The following is a 22,177-nucleotide window of genomic DNA, read 5'->3' as shown; positions in this document are numbered from 1 at the left end:
TCGCCGTGTTTGACCTCGGACATTAGACGCGACTTTATTTTGAAATCCAGTTCATTATTGCTTGCTTCCTCTTTCCGGGAGCAGGACGCGGCGTGTTGTGTTGTGAGCAGAGCAGGCACGTGAAAGGGGAGCCGACAACTACGCGGCTCCTGGTCTGGTGCTATGGCTAGTGTCCAAGAAGACGAGGAAATTCGCTCCCCTTTGGGCTTCAAGTCATTCATTTGGAAGCACTTTGTAATTTCCTAAATAAAGAGTTTGCAGTACCTTGTTGATTTTGCGTATGAATTGTTATAAATCAGGATATTGTTCTATATCGATCGTAGAGCACTATATCGTGATGTATCGTGAATGAATCACAGCAGGCTTTAAGATATCGGCAAATATCGTATCGTGGCAAAACCCGCGATTTACACCCCTAGTCCCCAGCCGTTCAACTATGTGTCTGTTGTCATGGTTTCTGTCTGTGTGCTCGGCCCTCCCCTCCTGTGTGCCCATGATTAGTGTGATCATTCTCACCTGCCTCTCGTTACCTGTCGCGTACTTAAGTCCTGTCTGTCCTTCGCTCCCCGTCGGATCATGAATGTCTTCACGTCCTTTGTTTCACATCCCTGTCGGTTAGTCCTCTTGTTGTTTTGTTAAGTCATGTCAGTTTGCCGAGTCTGTCAGTTTGTTTTCTTCAATCAACCCTGGTCCGAGCTGCACTTGGTCGCCCTGCTCCATCCATCCATTCCGATCCGTGACAGTTCTCCAACCGAGACTGGAACATCACCCCGGACGAAAGGCAAGCTAGGTGGTCCGAGAGAACTGGGAAACCCCAATATAACTCCATAACGGATAAGTTTACGACGAATAATAATTTTAGGGATATACGGAGAGAAAAGAAGTCGAAAATAAGAGCATTTTCATGGTTGAAACCCAATGGAAGCTGTAGTAAATCCAGAATTGATTACTGGTTGGGCACCAACGATGTAACGTGGCAAATCACAAAGGTTTCAATGTCTAAAGCACCTTTATCATATTATGTTTACTTTAGAACCTGCCATCAAGAAAATGACTGTAACCAGATCAAAAAATTGATTGCTGAAATAGAACATGATCACATAAGTCCAATTAATAAATGGGAATTTCTCAAATTCAAGATGAGAGAAATGAGGATACAATTCAGCCTTTTCCACAGAACATGTAATCGTTGTATTCATTTATTCCTACATCATTACCCTTAAATTTCAACATAACCGATCTCTTATAAAGGTAGTATAGGAGTGAACTTATCAAAATACTTCTTTACCTACAATTCTTCACAGAACCTATCCATACAAAATCTGCAAGAAACCTAGGTGATTCCTAACCAAATGTTTGTAACTTATTCAAATTGTTTTTAAACTTTTCAAATTTTCAAATATATCGATGTATATTGGAATGAAACTTTCAAACTTCTCCAGCCGCAATTTTTACTGTACCATTTACTGTTCTTTTTAAACTACGACGCATTTTCACCAAGTATCTTTTTTCAGAATTTTGCACCTTATATTTGGTGTCTACATTTGATATTTTCACTGATTGTTACATTTTCTTGACATTGATCTGTTTACAAGCCGGGCAGTGGCATCACGATCAGGTCTGTCAACAGAAAGTGCTACTTTGGAATCTGCTGCTTTTACTGCCAATTGGAAAGTTGTCAAGAAGAACTTACTTTATAGAGAAAACGTAAGTCTCAATTGCACATATGGCATTCATTTGTTTCTTTTCAACTTTGTTTTACCTATGACTAAAATATACAAAACCCTGTTTGCATGGATCTATCGATACTTAGTTGAAGGTTGTAGGTCTTGTACACCGTGTTCTTCAGGTGATCGGTGACAATGTGGATGTCTCAAAATTTCTACCCAAGAAGCCAAATGCAAAAAACATTGCTAAAAAGCCTGCTCCAGAAAAGTTGGACCTTATATTGAAACACAACTCTAGCTTCGAATGTGTATAATCAAGTACTCATCAAGTACTCATATCATGTTTAATACGCAGTTCAGAAATAAAACTATCACCATGCCTGTGTAAAAGTGGAAACATTTTGTCTCAAAGGAGTCTGTTATACCCCGGTTTCAGTACAATTTCAAAGTGTATATATATATATATATATATATATACTATATATAAGATTCAAGAGTTTTTTATTCGCCATGTTTGAGCATGCCAAACAAGGAATTTGACTTTGGTACATAAATCACAGCCTCTGTTCAACATTTAGGTGACTAACAACACTCAGGACATGTGAAAAATGGCAAATATTCTCAAACATCCCCTGATCTTAAACTCCCAAGAGGGCAAAGAAAAACTCAAAACTCCAGCTAGGGGAAATGAGAAGCCTTGAAAAGAGACCACAGATGGGAGGGTCCCTCTTCCAGGATGACCAGGCTGCAATGGATGCAGAGAGGACACATAGTACAAACAGTGTAGACAATTCAAAAAAGGTGTGGAGAGCAAGATGTTGTTGCACACCAATGACTCTGAGACTCTAAGGGTGGTGCGAGTTCATCAGAGCAACAGCCTGGGGGGAGAAGCTGTCTCTGTGTCTGCTGGTTTTGGCGTACAGAGCTCGATAACGCCGTCCGGAGGGGAGTAGTTCAAACAGACTGCAACCCGGGTGAGATGGGTCTGTAGAGATGTTCCTTGCACGTTTCCTGGTTCTGGACAGGTACAAATCTTGGATAGATGGGAGGTTGATTCCAATGATCTTTTCTGCAGTCCTGATTCTCCGTTGCAGTCTGTGCTTGTCTTGTTTGGAGGCTGATCCAAACCAGACAGTGATGGAGGTGCAGAGGACTGACTGGTAGTGTAGAAGGTCTTCAGCAGCTCCCGCGGCAGGTTGAACTTCTTGAGCTGTCTCAGCAAGTACAGCCTCTGCTGGGCCTTCTTCCGGACAGAATCTATGTGGCAACTAGATCATCATGATGTTTATTCAAGCTCCTGATGTTTAAATGCAAAAAAGAGCAGTTATTTCTATTTGTTAAATGTTTTAATTGCTCAGGAAGATACTGATTACAACTTATATTTCTGTGATAGTCAATGCAATTTGTCACCTCGTCTCCTTCACTGTCAATTTCATTCAATGCCATGCACAAGGTAACGAGTGAGATTTACTGAGATCCAGCAACAAAGACACACACTTAACACCATGGACATATACCAAAGCTGGCCTGACAGACGTACACAAAGCAGACAGACAATTGCCTAGTCCTACCCAGTCAGTAGTAATCAGGCCAGTTCCCAAGCCTGAAATGAAAAAATAAATGGAAGAGAGAGGAGAAAGAAAAAAAAAGGGGGGGGGGCGAGTGGCGAGATGGGGAGAGAAAGAGAGAAAGAAATAAGCCAGCCATTCACCGTCTCCTGGTTCAGTGGTTGTCATGACGACAGGGACGCGGTTTTCTGATGACGTCATCATCGCGCGCCTGTGTTTACAGTTGCGGGGAGGCGGCATGTTGCGAGTTGGCAGACAGTTCCTCCTGGAGTTCAGGATTAATGTCTCTATCTCCTCCACTCAGCCAACAAGTTGTTGTACCGGGGCTCCTGTACAGTTTCCCGTCGATGTAAAGCTTGTCCATGAACAGTCGAGCGGTCTTTTGGGCTTTCCTTGCCTCGGCCATAATCGGGTGAAGCAGCCTCCGCCTGTTCATGATCTCCGGAGGGAACTGATCGCTGATGGAGTAGTTAGAGCCTTTCAGTTCTCTGCCCCTCGGCATGACGGCAGACAGTCAACGACTTTAGCCACAATGGGACGGGGCCTCCTCAAGACTATGATGGGCCGACCGCATCGAGAGGGCTGAGAGAGAGCCACGCACCTAAGTCCGAGAGCCGCCAAGGACAGCGGACTGTCGCTGCTCTCCAGACAGTGGATGTGGCGGGCCGTATCTGCCCCCCCCCACACACATCATTTTATGTGGCCCGCCACGACAAATTGTGCATCAAATTCGTGTGTCATTACTAGAATTGCAAATTGTCTTCACTTTTAATAATACCTTTGTTTTTTGAATATTTGACCAGTTTTTACTCATCTGATTTGAAAAGGAGTTATTTGTCAGTTTGTTTTGTAGCTTTTACTGTATATAATATGAGGTGCTCATACATTTATTTGGGTTGACAGTCATAATGGCCCTCCGAAAGAAGCTATGACTACAATGCGGCCCGCAAAAAAAATGAGCTTGACACCCCTGACCTACGCCATCCTGGACGACGGCTCGGAAAGAACAATGCTGCTCTCAGCAGCTGCCCAAGAGCTTGGCATGCGAGGAGTGAGGGAGGACCTCCCACTGCGGACCATCCGGCAGGACGTCCAGACACTTTGTGGGTCTACCGTGTCCTTCCGCATCTCCCCGGCTGCCGACCCAAAGACCAGCTTCAAAGTCTCCAAGGCCTTCGCAGCAGCACGCCTTGGCCTGGCCGACCAGTTCTACCCGACAGACCAACTCCGGCAGAGGTACTCCCATCTCACTTGACTACCAATAAGGACTTTCCACAAGGTCAAACCATTGTTGCCCTGCAGGGTCCGGTCAAGTTCACCCAGAACAGTTTGAGACCTCATCAGTGCCTGGTGATATCCGTTCCCCAACCTCCCGAAAACTGGCCAGTCAGACCCAGCGCTGGCCCCGAAGACGACGCCTCCGAGCTGGGAAAAGTCCGTCTTCTGTCAACACAGTCGTGGCCACTGCAGCAGATACCAGGCAGCATGACACTTGGCAAGACCTGCCGCACGCTACCGCCCAGGAGCTGCATGGGGCGGCAGATCAGAGCGGCAAACCCACCGCTGAAGATTATCCTTATCTTCAAGCGATCCCAGTGCGAGAGCTTCCCCGACGAGCTGAGACTCTTGACAGCTGGTAGGCCCGTCCCGTCTCACCTTGTCCCCCGAGATGGAGGAGCTCATTTGCGTCGGAGGTCGGCCCCGCCACGCTGAAGACCTTAACCAAACAGCGGTACACCCCATAGTGCTGGACTTGAGCCACCCTTCTCCTCGTTAAAGACTTTGACAGCTTCGGGCCATTCCAGGTTAAGGTGGGGAGGCGCACGGAGAAGAGGTGGGGCATCATCTTCAAGTTTCTCACCGCCAGAGGGGTACACTTGGACCTTCTCAACACCATCGACGCCGATTCCTTCCTGATGGCCCTTAGGCGGTTCATCGCCCGCCGTGGGACACCAGCAGAGCTGTACTCTGACCAAGGGACCGACTTCCGAGGAGGAGAAAGGGAGTTGCGAGAAGCTCTTGTCTTTTTTGTGACGGTGGAATTGAAGGTTGAGACCACCTTTTCTTTTGGTGTGAGTTTGTACAAAGGTTTTGGCTTGACTTTCAACAATGAGCTTGTTCAAAAGGGTTGCTCTTTGTTTCTCTTACTACCGCTGATATTAAATATGGCTCTTTTCATAGAGAAAATGTCATTTTTTTTGTTCATATTATTTAGTTGGCCACACAATACATACACAAATGTCGCTTCTTTAAAACCAAACCAAACATTCTTCATTGGAAGAATGATCTGAAATCCTACAACAACTGGTTAAAGCTTATTGACACCAAGAATGCTGTAAAACTGACCTCATTTATTGAAAGGCTGTGTCTGTAAGATATTTGCTGCTATGTTCTTTGTATGGAGTTGCCCTGTAATGTGTTTTTATTTCATCGTTGGAGCCTATTTAATTTCTTATATGGATTGTATTAATATCATTATTATTTGCGGTCCGGTCTATGAATTATTCCTGTTCTATACGTAAAGCCAGATAGTGCCAGTGTCATTCACGGCCTGATGTCTCAAGTCATCAAGGACAAACTCTTCAATCAAATCAACACATCTAATTCATTTTTCCTCCTTTGCAGCCACCTATAATGAGGGAGTCGGGACAGGTGTTGTCAGGGTTTTCCAGATTATCTTGATCGTATGATTATGTTGGAATGTAACCTGTAATAAAAAACCCAGCTTGTCCCATCCTACACGACGTCGTAAAACCCCCCCTGCTATGTTTTGACTCGAGGTCAAGGGCTTTCTCTTCTATAAGAAGAACTTATAAAACAGTGCCGGCTCTACGCAGGGGCAAGAGGGGGCAACGCCCCCTCAAACAGATGTCCTGCCCCCTCGAATCAAACTTTTAGAAGTGAAAAATCCGCTGATAGAAACACACGTTAATCAGCCCCCTCTCTTCTCGCATGTCGGTGCAGTGTGTGTCCTCCCTCACACAGCCTGCTGTCAGGACTCTCCGTAAACATCCAATCACTGTGAGTATGCAAATGAGGCAAGACGCAGCCAGAGAGTGTCAAGTTACAGTCAGAGCGGTAGGAGTTGGAAGAAGCAGTAAAAACTCCACCAAACTCGTCGTACTGACCCGTGATATAACTCATGATTAACGACAACTCAAATAATGGTTAATATAACATTCATATTATATGTTCCCCCCCCTGAGAAATTGCCACCTTATTGTGGTCAGGGGGTTTGCGTGCCTCAGTGACCCTAAGAGCAATACCAGCAGAAGCTTTAATCTTCAGGTGGGACACCCAAGCTGGACAGGTCTTAGTGTAGAGGCCTGACAGAGTGCAATCCACTTCTCCAGGTTGAGATCTGGACACACAGCTAACAACTGCCGTGAAGAAAACACGAACAGTGTTAAAAATGTGTAAAAAAAAAAAAAAGAACAAGCCCCCTTCACGTTTCTGACTGCCCCCTCTTATGTGCATTCCTAGAACCGGCCCTGGTGCTGACGCCGTACGGCATCGGTTTTTCGCTTTCCAAACAAGGCGTGCGCGCTCCCGCGGCAGGGGGAACAAAATCTCACCGGGGAACCAAATCGAGCACACCTGTTTGCCACTGGACACGACACCCCCTTGGTCCAAAAGCGCCAGTATCTTTTAGGAAGCCATCCTTCCTGCTTGCCTGCATTTAGCTCCAAAACGTGACAACCTGCTCATTTGACTTTTCTCGCAAGCAACCCCCCTGATGTGATCCGAAAACGTCGGCCGATTGAGTGAGCCAATGTTTTTGATCTTTCAGTCAGTCGACGTTGTCATGAGCCGATTCCACTCTGACTGATGTCGAGTCCAAATCAAAAAAATCAAATACTTTTGACACATGACTTGGCGTCACTTTAAAACGTAGATTGAAGTGACCCCAAAGGCTGTGGCTCTTTTTATGCTCGCTTCCCCTCTTTCCCATCCCGAATGAAATCAAAGTGGTGTCCAAAGTGGTGGCCACAAAGGTGGCCCAAGTAACATCGCGTTCCGTCGGGGCAAAGACGTGCACACGTACAAAGGGTCTCCGCGGGAATAGATGGCAATAGATGAAAATAAGAAAAAGTTGGATGTGGACTCTTTTGACGTGGGCCGCACTTGAGTAAAAAAAACAAGCTTGCCTGGCCAAGGGGCAGGCAGCACGTGGACTGAATTTACAGTCCCTGAAATGATTCAGCATCTCCAAACTGTTTGACGATGATCTAGTTCAGGAAAGAAAATTCTTCTTCCTTCTTCAGTGACATTACACTCACTCATGCACGAGAGCACTGAAATGACTGTCCGGCTCACTTCGACGTGGCACTTGCCTGCATCCAGGAATCAATCGTATCAAAAAGTATCAAGTTGAGAACGAAGTTTTACGTAATAAGTATCGGTGTGTCTGGGAGTAAAGTTTCGTCTTCTCTCGTCCGCCTCTTCCATCATTTCCAGTAAAGTGACGCTCAGGCCGTTCCATTTAAGGTCATTCACCGGTGCAACGTTTCCTTGCCGTCAATTGGAATTTTGAGCACCGTGAGTGCGTGTGTGTGTGCGCGCGTGTGCGCGTGCATGAGTGCGCGTGCGTGTGCATGCGTGTGCGAGAAGGTTTCGTTTCTCTTAAAACTCCCTTATCTTGAAGACATTTTTCTGACCAGATGCTGTTGATGCCAAATGTTTCCAGCTCAGTGACGCCCAGGCCGCCTTGGTTTCATTCAAGGTGCGTGTGTGTCATTTTGCTTTTGTTAAGCACACTGCCAGCTTTCCTCTGCTGCCCAACCACCGTCAACACGCTGACCTGACTGCAAAGGAGAGATGGAGCTTCAGACCATGCAGGTTGTAATTGCATCATTTACAGTGCATGCGTGCGTTTATGTGACTATCAAAACTTTGGAAGCTTGATCTGTTTCTTCAAAGGCAGCCCTTACAACTCGGCCTAAAAAAACCATCTTTTAATGATCATTTTCTTTCTAAGTTGTTCGAACTCATATCAATGCATATTTTGATAACATTCAGAAAAGGCACCCTCCGTTTTATTTGATCCTTTCTATCCAAATATGCATTGATATGAGTTAGAACAACTTTGAAAGAAAATAATCATTAAAAAAGAGATCTTTTTGGGGTGGTTGCAGGTCGGCCACAACTGTCGCCCGGCAGTGGCCTAGTCTGCCTAGTTGTTCTAACGCATATAAATGCATATTTTGATATCATTCAGAAAGAGATCTTTTTGGGGTGGTTTGCCTCGTCTGCCTCGTGGCAGGGCCGCCATTGCATGACCGACTGCGCCCTCTCAATCGTACATTTATTCTGCGTGTCAATCAATGTACATGAAAACATTTAAATGGATATTTTATGATTAGAACATTCAAAAATTGTTTCATACATGTAAATAGTACAATAATAGTATAAACAACATGCAGAGAATATTGTATCAATATGGAAAATGTAAACATTAGTCACCAACGTTAGTGAAACGTTAACGTTTTTGTTTTGTTTGTTTGTTAATTTCAAACATGAAAAGAAATACAAGAAAAAAGTAAGAAAGACAGAAAATGATAACTCCATAGTACAATAGAACATAAAAAAAGATCAAATGATATTGCATTATAATTTTCCCTTTGCAGTAAATTCATATTTGTTCAAAAGGGAGTAGAAGGAAGCCTAAGCTATACCCCTTGTAACTACATATGTCTTTGATTCTGTCAAGATTGGACCATTGTCAAATATATAAAAGAAATAAATACAAAATAAATACAAAAGCAACTCAAACAACTTCACAGCATATTACGGTATCCCGTCAATATTTTCTCCTTAGACATTTTTTTAAACTTAGGTAAGGTACTACAGTTCTTTAGTTCTTCACTGCTGGTGTTCCATAATTCCACACTGTGATACAATGTAACTTTAAGTTGTCCTCACCAAATCTCTTTTAAACATACCGTTTTTTTCCATGTATAATGCGCCCCCATGAATAATACGCACCCTAAAAATGGCATGTTGATGCTGGAAAAAAGCCTGTACCCATGTATAATACGCACCCAAATTTTGACTTTTTTATTTATTTATTTTTAAAAAAATTCTTTTTTTTTTTTTTTTTTTTAAAGTCCCAATGATCGTCACACACGCGTCTGGGTGTGGTGAAATTTGTCCTCTGCATTTGACCCATCCCCGTGTGATTTTGATCCATCCCCTGGGGGAGAGGGGAGCAGTGAGCAGCAGCGCCGCCGCGCTCGGGAATCATTTGGTGATCTAACCCCCCAATTCCAAACCTTAATGCTGAGTGCCAAGCAGGGAGGCAATGGGTCCCATTTTTATAGTCTTTGGTATGACCCGGCCGGGTTACTTAAGTCCGTAAACATAAAATTATTTCAGAAAAAAGATCATCTTTGGGAACAACCGGATGTTATTCTGCCGGTCAGTATCACTGCGCATGCAGTAGCAAACTCGATAGCGAAGAAATATGTGAGACTCTCAACGGGATCACCAATATTTGAGTGATGTTCCAGTTATTTATCACAATTATTTATTATTATAAATTATAATATATATAATATATATAATAATTATTTATTTATTATTCACAATTGTCATGGTGATCTTTCTGGTGATTTCTTAACTAGGCTGGATGTATTTTTTTTGTTGGCGTTGATTTCTCCGACTGCCCAGAAAGGCACCACCGCGATCAGTTAGGTTAAAATGAAAAGAGAGGAAAGTGACGTTGTAAAGAACCATCCGTGACAAGATTTTCTTCAAAAATTGTTGTACCATGATTTTCTTCAAAAAAAAAAAGAAATAAATAAAATAAAAAAAAATTGTACCCATGTATAATGCGCACCCCAGATTTTAGGACAATAAATTAGTTAAATTTTGCGCATTATACATGGGAAAAAAACGGTAAGTGTTCCTCTTAAATAATAGGTACTTTCCCTCCACTCAAACAACCTCTAGATACTGTTTGGCAATTGATTATTTTTTATTTTGTACATGAGTTGGATGGTTTTAAAGTCGACTAGGTCGTTGTGTTTCAGTGAGTTCAGTTTAATAAAGAGAGGGTTAGATGGTTCTCTATAATCAGCATTATTCGCAAGTCGTATTGCTTCTTTTTTTTTGGAAGAATAAAGATTGGATCTGTGTTTGTTTTGTATCTATTGCCCCACACCTCCACACAGTAAATAATGTATGGGCGTATGAAGGAGCAGTACAAGGAATATAATGATGACTGATTTATAAGCGTGTGTGTGTGCGCGCGTGTGCGCGTGTGTAACATACGGAGATGCGACGTTCCGTTGTTAACCTTGGTTAACCAGGGACCTCTAGTGGTCACAATTGACCATAGCAGAAGTTAACATCCTGTTTATTGTTATTACAACAACTTTTTGTAACAAGGTATACAATACTGTAAATATGTCTTCAGGAGTCTTTTACTATGACAACTTCTTTGATAACAGCGTACAAGACTGCAAATTGACTAACTTCCGCCATTTAAATTCACACCTTTGTCCCTCATCTGGACTTAGGACCGTTCCGCGACCACTGACGACGGCGTGTCCGGAGGAGCATCTTTGCCTGTGGTCGTCGGCCAGTCAGAGACGTGAGTCAGCGTATCCATCACTCTACTCCAGTCATTTTTTTAAAAATACTATTTTATGTCTGTACGGCGACCTTGAGTGCTTTGAAAGGCGCCTTATCAATCAAATGTATTGATATGATTACTCGACGACAAAGTCTGCCGTTTGGAGTTGCATCCTTTTTTCTGAAATAGCGCCGGGCTCGCGACGTTACATGGCTTTGCCTTGGCTGGCATTCTCCTCAGCTTTAGAGCTCTTGTCTTTTTTGTGTTTCAGTCGGTTGGGTTTGCCGTTTCGACGTCCATCTAATCGGAGACAAGACACCACACCATGGTGGCGTTCGGTATTGCTCCTCTTTATTGTTTCTTGCACACTCATACACATGCGCTTTTTGTTTTTGGTCACTCACACACACACACACACACATTCACAGCGTCAAACGTGGGAATCGAACTCACGGTGTCGGCACTAATGTGTTTTCAAGTGTCTAGTGTGAGTGTAATAAATAAATGAGGAAATACAGGAATGAATCAATCAGTCAAATAATGCATGTATAGATGAATGAAGAAATAAATAGATAAATAAAGACCAATCAATCAATCAGCCAACCAACCAATCAATCAATCAATCAATCAATCAATCAAAGAAATCTTGTCAATGACAACTTGAACTTGCTCAGGATCGCATTTTGTGTTGTGTACAGCCCGTTCCTTTTCTGTCGGGCTTTTGCGCTCTCTCGCAATAATGTACCAACCGAGCCCAGATAGAGCTGTCGTCCCATCTCGTTGCCGCAAACAAGGTCAAAACCAACGTCAAGTGGAAACAAAACTTCACGTCACTTGGCTAAACACAAAATACGGCATTAGACGCACGCAGAACAAACAACACGTACACAGCTAGGGACATTCGTACGGAGAAAGCAAGAATAGAAGGAGAGCACAAAATGTCAAATGACAAGGGGTTCGAGATGAACCAAAGCACCCAGAAGCTGATCGGCGAACCACCAAAGCGCAAGGTACGCATCGGATGGACGCGCACGCGCTTGACAAATGGCTTGGTCGAGTTGAAAGCATTTGCAAGTCGTTCGCTCCGTCGGGGGAGAGGGAGAGAGAGAGAGCGAGAGAGAGCGAGAGAGAGACGCCGCCGCCTGTGACGTCGTTTGCGCTCAGTTTGTTCAGATACGCTGGGGCTCCATTCTGGCGGTGGTCCCGACGCTCCTCTTGGTCGTGCTTGTCATCCAAAACATCGTCTTCTTCCACTTGAACAGGTACGCACGCGCGCACGCAATGAACAAACACTTGACCACCACAAGTCACAATAAGTCACAATCCCCCCCCCCCCCCCCCCCACACACACACACACACAGGATGGCAGCTTCATGTATACCCTTTATGTGTTCCAAGGCCTCAGGACATCGTCAAAGAGTTGGGCGCGCTGGTGGCGACTTTGCCCAACAGCATCCCAGACCACAACTGCACCGATTTAGCCTGCCACTGGGCGGCGCTGCAGACCGCATTGGCAGAGCTGAAGGCAGGTCAGACGGCATTGGCAGAGCTGAAGGCAGGTCAGGAGGCAGGTCAGACGGCATTGGCAGAGCTGAAGGCAGGTCAGGAGGCAGGTCAGACCGCATTGGCAGAGCTGAAGGCAGGTCAGGAGGCAGGTCAGACCGCATTGGCAGAGATGAAGGCAGGTCAGGAGGCATTGGCAGAGCTGAAGGCAGGTCAGGAGGCAGGTCAGACCGCATTGGCAGAGCTGAAGGCAGGTCAGACCGCATTGGCAGAGCTGAAGGCAGGTCAGGAGGCAGGTCAGACCGCATTGGCAGAGCTGAAGGCAAGTCACACCGCGATTTCCAGCGACCTGGAGAAGAGTCAGACCGCATTGGCAGAGCTGAAGGCAGGTCAGACGGCATTGGCAGAGCTGAAGGCAGGTCAGGAGGCAGGTCAGACGGCATTGGCAGAGCTGAAGGCAGGTCAGACCGCATTGGCAGAGCTGAAGGCAGGTCAGGAGGCAGGTCAGACCGCATTGGCAGAGCTGAAGGCAGGTCAGGAGGCAGGTCAGACCGCATTGGCAGAGATGAAGGCAGGTCAGGAGGCATTGGCAGAGCTGAAGGCGAGCCACACCGCGATTTCCAGCGACCTGGAGAAGAGTCAGACAGCATTGGCAGAGCTGAAGGCAGGTCAGACCGCATTGGCAGAGCTGAAGGCAGGTCAGGAGGCAGGTCAGACCGCATTGGCAGAGCTGAAGGCAGGTCAGAAGGCAGGTCAGGAGGCAGGTCAGACCGCATTGGCAGAGCTGAAGGCAGGTCAGACGGCAGGTCAGACCGCATTGGCAGAGCTGAAGGCAAGTCACACCGCGATTTCCAGCGACCTGGAGAAGAGTCAGACCGCATTGGCAGAGCTGAAGGCAGGTCAGACGGCATTGGCAGCGCTGAAGGCAGGTCAGGAGGCAGGTCAGACCGCATTGGCAGAGCTGAAGGCAGGTCAGACCGCATTGGCAGAGCTGAAGGCAGGTCAGGAGGCAGATCAGACCGCATTGGCAGAGATGAAGGCAGGTCAGACGGCAGGTCAGACGGCATTGGCAGAGCTGAAGGCGAGTCACACCGCGATTCGCAGCGACCTGGAGGCGAGTCAGAGCCTGCTGTCTCAGGTGATGTGGACATTTCAGGACTTCACGTCCGTCCCTCCCTCCCTCCCTCCTCTTACACACAAACTACTATCTCCTTTGAATAAGAACAAAAGTATTGTTGAAAGATGCAAGCAAAGTGTCCCAGTTGGAGATCTCATTTCAGTTCTTTCAAACGCTTGGTGCGCAGGAGCTGTCACAAGAGAAAGAGGAGTTACACAACTTCAGTCTGGCTTTGTCCAGCCTGCAGCATGGTAGCTACCGAGCGAGCGTGTCCAGTTTGTTTAAAGCGGGCATCTATTTTGCGCTCTCACATGTTTTTTTTTTGTTTTTTGCTTCAGGTCTCATGCCCAGAGACTGCAGTGACGTCATGGCGACGGGAAAGTCCCAAAGTGGAGTCTATTCCATCTTTAGCGGGTCCGACAGCTTCGAGGCTTACTGCAACATGAACCTGGACGGGGGAGGCTGGACCGTAAGTGCTTGACCCCCCCCAAAAAAACACCCCAAAGTTCCCCTCGTGAAGCCTTCCCCAATAAAGTTGGCACTTTTCTTCAATGCTGAACGTCCACTTGGCCAGTCATGCTCGTTTGCTCCGCTGATGGTGTGCGTGTGTGTTTGCAGGTGATCCAGAGGAGAAAGGACGGCTCCGTCGACTTCTTTCGGGGTTGGAACGACTATCGAAAGGGCTTTGGAGACCTCGCCGGAGAGCACTGGCTCGGTCTGAAACGAAGACATCCTTCTTGTCAAGCCTTTGTGGTTTGCGTGACGTGACGCCGCCGCCTTTGCGTGTTTGCAGGCCTGCAAAACATCCACGCTCGGACGGCCTCGGGCGCTTACCAGTTGCGGATCGACTTCACCATATTCGACGGCCGCAATTACTACGCTCTCTACGACGACTTCTCGGTGGGCCGGAACTCGCTGGACCCCGAGAAGGACGGCTACCCGCTGCATGTGAGCGGCTACTCTGGAAACGCAGGTAGCGACTCCCGCCGGGGGGGGGGGGCACACTCGAGAGCCCGCGCCGCCTGCGTGTGCTCAAAAGCAAGTTTGTGTGCTTTGCAGGCGATAGATTCACCTGGCATTCTGGGATGAAGTTCAGCACCAAAGACCGCGACCAAGACAGCCAGAATAGTGGCAGTTGCGCCAATGAGCGGAAGGGCGCTTGGTGGTATAGAGACTGTGCCAACTGCAACCTGAACGGGCTGTACAAGGCAACCGGCACCTGCAACACTAGCAATGCAGTCTGGTATGAGTTGGGGCCATCATTTTATACCTGCCTGAGATTCGTGGAGATGAAGATCCGGCCCAGAAAGTGAGCGGTCAGCCGGCGGAGCCTGGGAACGGCATCCCCGTGGGATCACGTGGGTGCTGCCCGACGTCACCCATTTGTGCAGCGCTCGTCAAGTAAAATGGCGGTGCGCAAATGTGTGTCGGATTTGGCCCGGGCAAATGGGCTCAAGTGCAATTCCGAATTTCCCCAGAAGGTTGACACGAGAGACACCTGACAAACGGTTAGTTGGAAGTTAGTTCCTCAAAATGAAGTCTTATCAAAAAGCAGTTCGGCGCTGTTGCGGTTCCAAATTTCACCAGCAGACGGTGCCAAATTTAGACTGCCGTGACATGTTAAGTCCGTCGTTAGATTAGTCGAAGTTATTGACTCGGGAAACACGACCTGTTTTGAATGACACGCACACGCGCCCGCACACACACACACACACACACACACACACACACTCACTCACTTTTGGATCATTTTAGGATGCTTTGCTATCATAAAATCCCTTACATCTGTTAACAAGGAGTGTCCACAAGCATAGGTTTGCAACGATTGATTATGTGTTAAGTTAGTGAGTGTTCGATGAAGTTGTGTTTTACAATGACATGGGTTAAAGTAAGGGTACATTTGACATTCTCTTGCTTTGCCATGAAATAACTAACAGCTGAAGCATTCCAATGACATCTGTTAAAGTAAGGGGACCCACCCATAACCATTGTTTAGTTAGGTTGCGTTGAATATTGAGTTAAGTTTCATTTTCTTCCTTTTTGCGTCGTTTCAGTTGAATATTTTCAAACACGGTTTATTGCTGTTGATGTCACAAGGTTGGTTGGATGGATGGATCATCAACATGTATTCAATATGGATGTTTTATTCATACATGAATGTATTCTCACGTGAGTAAAGACTGTTAAAGTAAGGGTCCCCGTAATCGTCGTTTAGTTATGTTGTGTTGAATATCTTTGAAGTGTTTTAGTAGTTAAGTTGCATTTTCTTTTCTTTTTTTGAACCAAAATTTGGATTTTGGGAACGAGGCCAACTGATTACTCCACCCATTCCAGCAATTTATACCCTCAGTCACCTTTTTGTCCCCTCCCTTTACGAATGTTGAGTTTTACAATCCAAAGAGGTTTGCGACGGCATCATTCTCGCTTGAATGAGAAACGGCGAGTGGATTGTCGTCGTTTGTACGAACAATTGAGATGTGTCACTTTTTTCCCTTATTCATTAAACTTTCTCTTGATAATCCTTTGATTCGATGATTGATTGTTTTTTTTTTTCACGTACATTTTACGATGTGGAGCGTGGTTCTTCTGTATTCAATAATGGAAGCTTAAAATTTCCTTTCACAGTCATATTTTGAACCGTTCAGTTCTTAGTGAAGACAGATAAGGATCAGGGGATGTTCGAGTGTTGGTAGTCACCTAAACATTGAACAGAGGCTGTGATGGACCGAAGTCAAATTCCTTGTTTGGCACGCTCAAACATGGCGAATATAAACTCTTGAATATACCCTTAACATCGGAATGAGCCAGACCCGGTCGGAAGTAGTTACCTTAAACTCAGCTAGTGGGCTAGTGTCAATGAACTCATCCCCGCGACGGTTTCAGTAAAGACAGCTTAACCCAACCGAGAGTTACCAAATTGCGCCTTAGTTTGAAACCCTAATTAGCAATGGCAAAACTCCTTGGAAACCCTGGTCGGAAACCCTAACCCTAGTTTTGAAAGCCTAGTTAGAAACCCTATTCTTAGAAACCCTAAAAGTAGTTTGAAACTAGGGGTGTAACGATTCATCGATACACATCGATTAATCATTATAATGCTCTACGATTTGTTGGCATCGATACTAAACGTAAACATCGATCTATATCGCCCGTTTTTGACCTCGGACATTAGACGCGACTTTATTTTGAAATCCAGTTCATTGTTGCTTGCTTCCTCTTTCCGGGAGCAGTGCGCGGCGTGTTGTGTTGTGAGCAGAGCAGGCACGTGAAAGGGGAGCCGACAACTACGCGGCTCCTGGGCTGGTGCTATGGCTAGTGTCCAAGAAGACGAGGAAATTCGCTCACCTTTGGGCTTCAAGTCATTCGTTTGGAAGCACTTTGGATTCCAAAGAAAAGATGGCTCAACGGACAATTAAAATTATTGTAAATAAATAGTTCAGTAATGCACTTTAAAGTTAATGGTATTACAAAAAAAGAAAGAATATTCATTTTTCTTTACTTATATGAGAAAAAATATAGGAATTTGATAAAGTTCAGTGTTAAAATAAGCACTTTGTATACTACAATACTCTTGTAATTTCCTAAATAAAGAGTTTGCAGTACCTTGTTGATTTTGCGTATGAATTGTTATAAATCAGGATATTGTTCTATATTTTTTATTTAAAAAAATAAAAATAAAAATATCGATCGTGGAGCACTATATCGTGATGTATCGTGAATGAATCACAGCAGGCTTTAAGATATTGGCAAATATCGTATCGTGGTTCTTTGTATCGATATGATATCGTATCGTGACAAAACCCGCGATTTACACCCCTAATATATACGCCTAAATGTTATCTAATATATCTACTGCAATTTCACATTAGATTGCTGGTTTGAAATTTATTTTTAATATTATTGTTATTTTCAAATAAACATTTATGTTAAAACTTGTCTGGTGTTTTATTCCTTGTTTTTTTATTCGCCAATTAAAACATAAAAATCTGACATTTGGTTAACTGCTTTATATGACAACATGTGTAGGTACACCTCATGGACACTTCAATAGGTACACTACACGAGGTTAAAAAAAAAAAAAGAAAAAATAAATTAAGGGTTAATTGCACAAAAAAGTACATTTGTGTTCATTCTCACGCCTAGAATCGAACCAAGTTCTTACAGAGATAGAGCCCGTGTCTTTATCCAGTCGGCTATTTCGACCTGGAAGACCGCGGTCGTCTGCACTCTTGTACTAGTTATGTGCATTCCAGTTCTCAAGTGAACAGAATCTTTAGAATCGGTTCACTTAAAATATTTGTTCAAAAGAATCGTTCACCGAATCGTTCACTACACTTTCTTATTTATTTATTCTTTTTTCTTTTTTTTTACCTCGTGTAGTGTACCTATTGTAGTGTCCATGAGGTGTACCTAATCACAGGCCACTTCAAGAGGAAAAAAGCTTAAGTGAAAATGAAAAGTGCCACACCCGCCCTCACCCCCATGATTGGCTGTTTGATCTGTGATGTCACTTGGACACTCCATTAGGTACACCGCCATTTTCAAGTGTACCTAATAACAGGCCACTTTATTAGGGAAATATCATGGTCAAAGGTCACAGGTGTCAAGCTTTAGTCCTCGGGGCCGCGTTCCAACATGTTTTCCAAGTGACCCTCGTTAAGCGCACCTGCGTGAAAAGTTTATGGTCACTTTCACGTTCTGCAGGAGCTAAAACTTTTCACGCAGGTGCACTTAACGAGGGAATCACACGAACACTCCATTAGGTACACCGCCATTTTCAAGTGTACCTAATACAGGCCATTTTATTAGGGAAATATCATGGTCAAAGGTCACAGGTGTCAAGCTCTAGTCCTCGGGGCCGCGTTCCAACATGTTTTCCAAGTGACCCTCGTTAAGCGCATCTGCGTGAAAAGTTTTTGGTCACTTTCACGTTCTGCAGGAGCTAAAACTTTTCACGCAGGTGCACTTAACGAGGGAATCACACGGACACTCCATTAGGTACACCACCATTTTCAAGTGTACCTAATAACAGGCCACTTTATTAGGGAAATATCATGGTCAAAGGTCACAGGCGTCAAGCTCTAGTCCTCGGGGCCGCGTTCCAACATGTTTTCCAAGTGACCCTCGTTAAGCGCACCTGCGTGAAAAGTTTTTGGTTACTTTCACGTTCTGCAGGAGCTAAAACTTTTCACGCAGGTGCACTTAACGAGGGAATCACACGGACACTCCATTAGGTACACCGCCATTTTCAAGTGTACCTAATAACAGGCCACTTTATTAGGGAAATATCATGGTCAAAGGTCACAGGTGTCCTCGGGGCCGCGTTCCAACATGTTTTCCAAGTGACCCTCGTTAAGCGCACCTGCGTGAAATGTTTTTGGTCACTTTCACGTTCCGCAGGAGCTAAAACTTTTCACGCAGGTGCACTTAACGAGGGAATCACACGGACACTCCATTAGGTACACCGCCATTTTCAAGTGTACCTAATAACAGGCCAAAAAGAAAAAATAATAAATAAATAAGAAAGTGTAGTGAATGATTCGGTGAATGATTCTTTTGAACAAATATTTTGAGTCAACCGATTCTAAAGATTGTTCAAACTGGAATGCACATCACTAGTACAAAACAGTGCACACGATCATGAGCTTCTAGGTCTAAACAGCCGACTGGATAATGACACGGGCTCTTGCTCGATAGGAACTTGGTTCGATCCCAGATGTGAGAATGCCCATGAATGTGCTTTTATTGTGCAATTAACCCTTAATTTATTTATTCTTTTTTTTTTTTTTACCTCGTGTAGTGTACCTATTGAAGTGTCCATGAGGTGTACCTACACATATTGTCATATAAAGCAGTTAACCAAATGTCTGATTTTTGTTTTAATTGGCGAATAAAAAAAAAACAGGGAATAAAACACCAGACAAGTTTTAACATAAATGTTTATTTGAAAATAAATAATATTAAAAGTACATTTCAAACCAGCAATCTAATGTGAAATTGCAGTAGATATATTAGATAACAATATTTAGGCGTATATATGCATACACGTTATTTAAAAACTACTACAAGTGTTATAAAATCAAGAATACCCAAAGAGAAGCATAATCTCCCCGTTGTTGCATAACGGCGCATCCCTTCATGCACTAAAGTTAGCCGTTAGCTTGGAGTAAACGTGCATAAAAGAAGTGGTGTTTCAGTGAGTGGTTCTTTCTTTCCTTGGCAAATCGTAAATCTACATTCTGGTTTACATAGTTCACGCCAGGAGACGCAACACCTTCACTGACCGATCCGTTGACGCACGGGAAGGCAGTTCACCCATTAACTCGTTCGCGAACGGGAAAGTCAGGATTCGTTCCCTCACTGATCCGTTCTCGCGATGAACTGGAAATGCAAATCACTCACTCACTGACTCGTTCACTCACAGATCCGTTCAGTTGATGAACGGGAAATGCAATTCACGACTCGTTCGTGAACGGGAAGTCACGTCATTTTCTTCTTCGTTTTGATTTACGGCGTGGTGGCACCAACTTCAATGCGCAATACCGACACCTACTGGTTGAAGTCATATGAACGGAAAAAAGAACGAATCACTTTAGGAAGTGATTCGTTCACTAACCCTAACCCTTGTATTTATATTCGCCAATCAAAACATAAAAATCAGACATTTGGTTAACTGCTTTATATGACTATATATATATATATATATATATATATATATATATATATATATATATATATTTGTGTGTGTTTTACGTTGTTATATGAGTTGGTGTCCCCCAAAATAACAAATGTCGGCACAACGTTTTTTTTTTTTATCAACCTTTTATTCAAACACATTCGGAATAATAACACCATCAACTATAACCCAACAAATACAAAATTAAAACATCAATGTCTGTCACCTACTCGTGAATCTTCGCGAACGACTAATCAGCAGCGAGCGATAGATGGAGGAGGGACTTTACGAGTCAGTGACGTAATTTCCCGTCCACGAACGAGACGAGTCAGTGACGCAACCTCCTGTTCAGTGTGTGCGTGCGTGTGTGTGTGTGTGGGGGGGGGGGGGGGGGGACGATTCGTTGAACGATTCGTTTGAACGAATCTTTTGAATGAACTGATTCTAAAGATTCAGTTCACTTAAAAGAACTGGAATGCACATCACCAGTTGCTGTGTGCTTTTACTAACAGTGACGCTATGACGGCTGTGGTGCGTTTTCGGTCCGATGGAAATCAGATCATGTACTTCAACAGGAGAACCTGGATTGTTCATTTTTCACCAACGTAAAATACACAGTCAAGTCGAGACACCTCGACTGTGATAGCCACTCAGCCGCTGTCAGAACAGCAGAGCGTCTTTAAAAGTGACTTTGTTCTTAATGTCGCAATATTTTATAGAGCTAGTCTAAAACAGTAAACAAAGCCATATTGATTCTTTTGGATTTTGATCACAATCACTTTCAATAGTTTATTCCTTACACTGTCTAAAACCTTTTTTCAAAAACTGTCACTTTCATTTACAAAAGAAATACAATTGAAAGAATATTTAGTATTTATTTTTATTCAATTATTCGACTCTCCATACATATATAGGAATAGAACTTTACGTCTTTTGTTGTAATATAACTGATTTTAATATAGAAGCTGGTGTAACACTTAACAGATTTTTGTTGGTGGTGTGCCTCGAGATTTTTTCCAATGAAAAGGTGTGCCGTGAATGAAAAAAGGTTGGGGAACACTGCCTTAAATGACGGCAACCTGGCTGACATTGCAGAACACTACATCGTCTTCAGGCGCTACTCTGTTGCCATCTCCTGGTCAGTATGGGAAATGCTGTCGGTTCTTAAATCAGCTTACATTTTTTATTCTATGTATATTTTATAATATTGCTACACAGAGAACAAAGAGAAAACTTCAATCCGACACAAAGTAGGCCTTTATTGATATCGTATCAATACAATCAAGTACTTTTAGATATTTGATAAGCAGGAGGGAAAACCAATTCCAAAATCAGAATGAGTGCATTTTATACTCACATTTTACTGCGCAAAAAGTAACGCAATAGCCTTGTGAGGAAACAAATCTGATAAGTAGATACATTGTACATTGCACAAATAATAAAATCTCAACAAATAATCCTCAGCAAACAAAACACTAGGATGCTAACTACATATTGTAAATTCTATTAACTCATCAATGCTGTTAAATCCCAATTATAGGTTCTTGGCTTCGGTGGTCAGTTTTGGGATCCCTATTAAATTATCATAAATGTATAAATATCATTAATTTCATGTGCAAATGGCCATGCATTTATCAAATGCTACTAAAACAAAAATCCCTTAAAAACCAAAGCAAAGTATTATATATATATATATATATATATATATATATATATATATATATATATATATATAAAATCAAATGCAACTAAAACAAAAATCCCTTAAAAACCAAAGCAAAGTATTATATATATACATGTGTATATTATATATACACATACACACACACACATATATACACACACACTACGCACACACACACACACATACACACACATATATATATATATATATACATACTTTTTCCTCTGGAAATAAAAAATGACCAAGGCTATTTTTTTATAAAAAAAAGTGACCATGTATAGTAAGGTTTTTTTTTTTGTATAAATAAAGAAAACAAAACAAAACATGTATAGTAAAGCTTATTAAAAAAAAAAAAAAAAAAAAAAAAAAAAAAAGACTGCAACCAGGCA

The 22,177-nt window shown here is 43.5% G+C and overlaps 2 protein-coding genes and 1 long non-coding RNA gene across 4 annotated transcripts in view; all 3 read left to right on the top strand.

Annotated features, from left to right (window-relative positions):
- LOC119130207 (fibrinogen C domain-containing protein 1-like) overlaps positions 1-22,177 on the top strand; it is a 559,732-nt gene that overhangs the window by 127,159 nt on the left and 410,396 nt on the right. The window lies entirely within an intron of this gene.
- LOC119130458 lies at positions 11,941-12,818 on the top strand. Of its 2 annotated transcripts, XR_005099418.1 has the most exons (4): positions 11,941-12,073; positions 12,210-12,340; positions 12,401-12,412; positions 12,722-12,818. It is a non-coding gene; the product is annotated as an uncharacterized LOC119130458 (long non-coding RNA). The 2 variants fall into 2 exon arrangements; XR_005099419.1 differs by lacking the exon at positions 12,401-12,412 and having other exon boundaries at positions 12,722-12,777.
- LOC119130374 (fibrinogen C domain-containing protein 1-like) lies at positions 13,760-15,120 on the top strand. The gene is made up of 4 exons (XM_037264212.1): positions 13,760-13,900; positions 14,050-14,146; positions 14,225-14,404; positions 14,491-15,120. The coding sequence occupies exons 1-4, from the start codon at positions 13,775-13,777 to the stop codon at positions 14,742-14,744; spliced, it is 657 nt and encodes a 218-aa protein (XP_037120107.1). The 5' UTR covers positions 13,760-13,774; the 3' UTR covers positions 14,745-15,120.

This window comes from Syngnathus acus, chromosome 11 (genome assembly GCF_901709675.1).
Source record: "Syngnathus acus chromosome 11, fSynAcu1.2, whole genome shotgun sequence".
NCBI lineage: Eukaryota > Metazoa > Chordata > Actinopteri > Syngnathiformes > Syngnathidae > Syngnathus > Syngnathus acus.
Note: the sequence above shows the minus strand (reverse complement) of the source record. Positions and strands in the feature narration are given on the sequence as shown.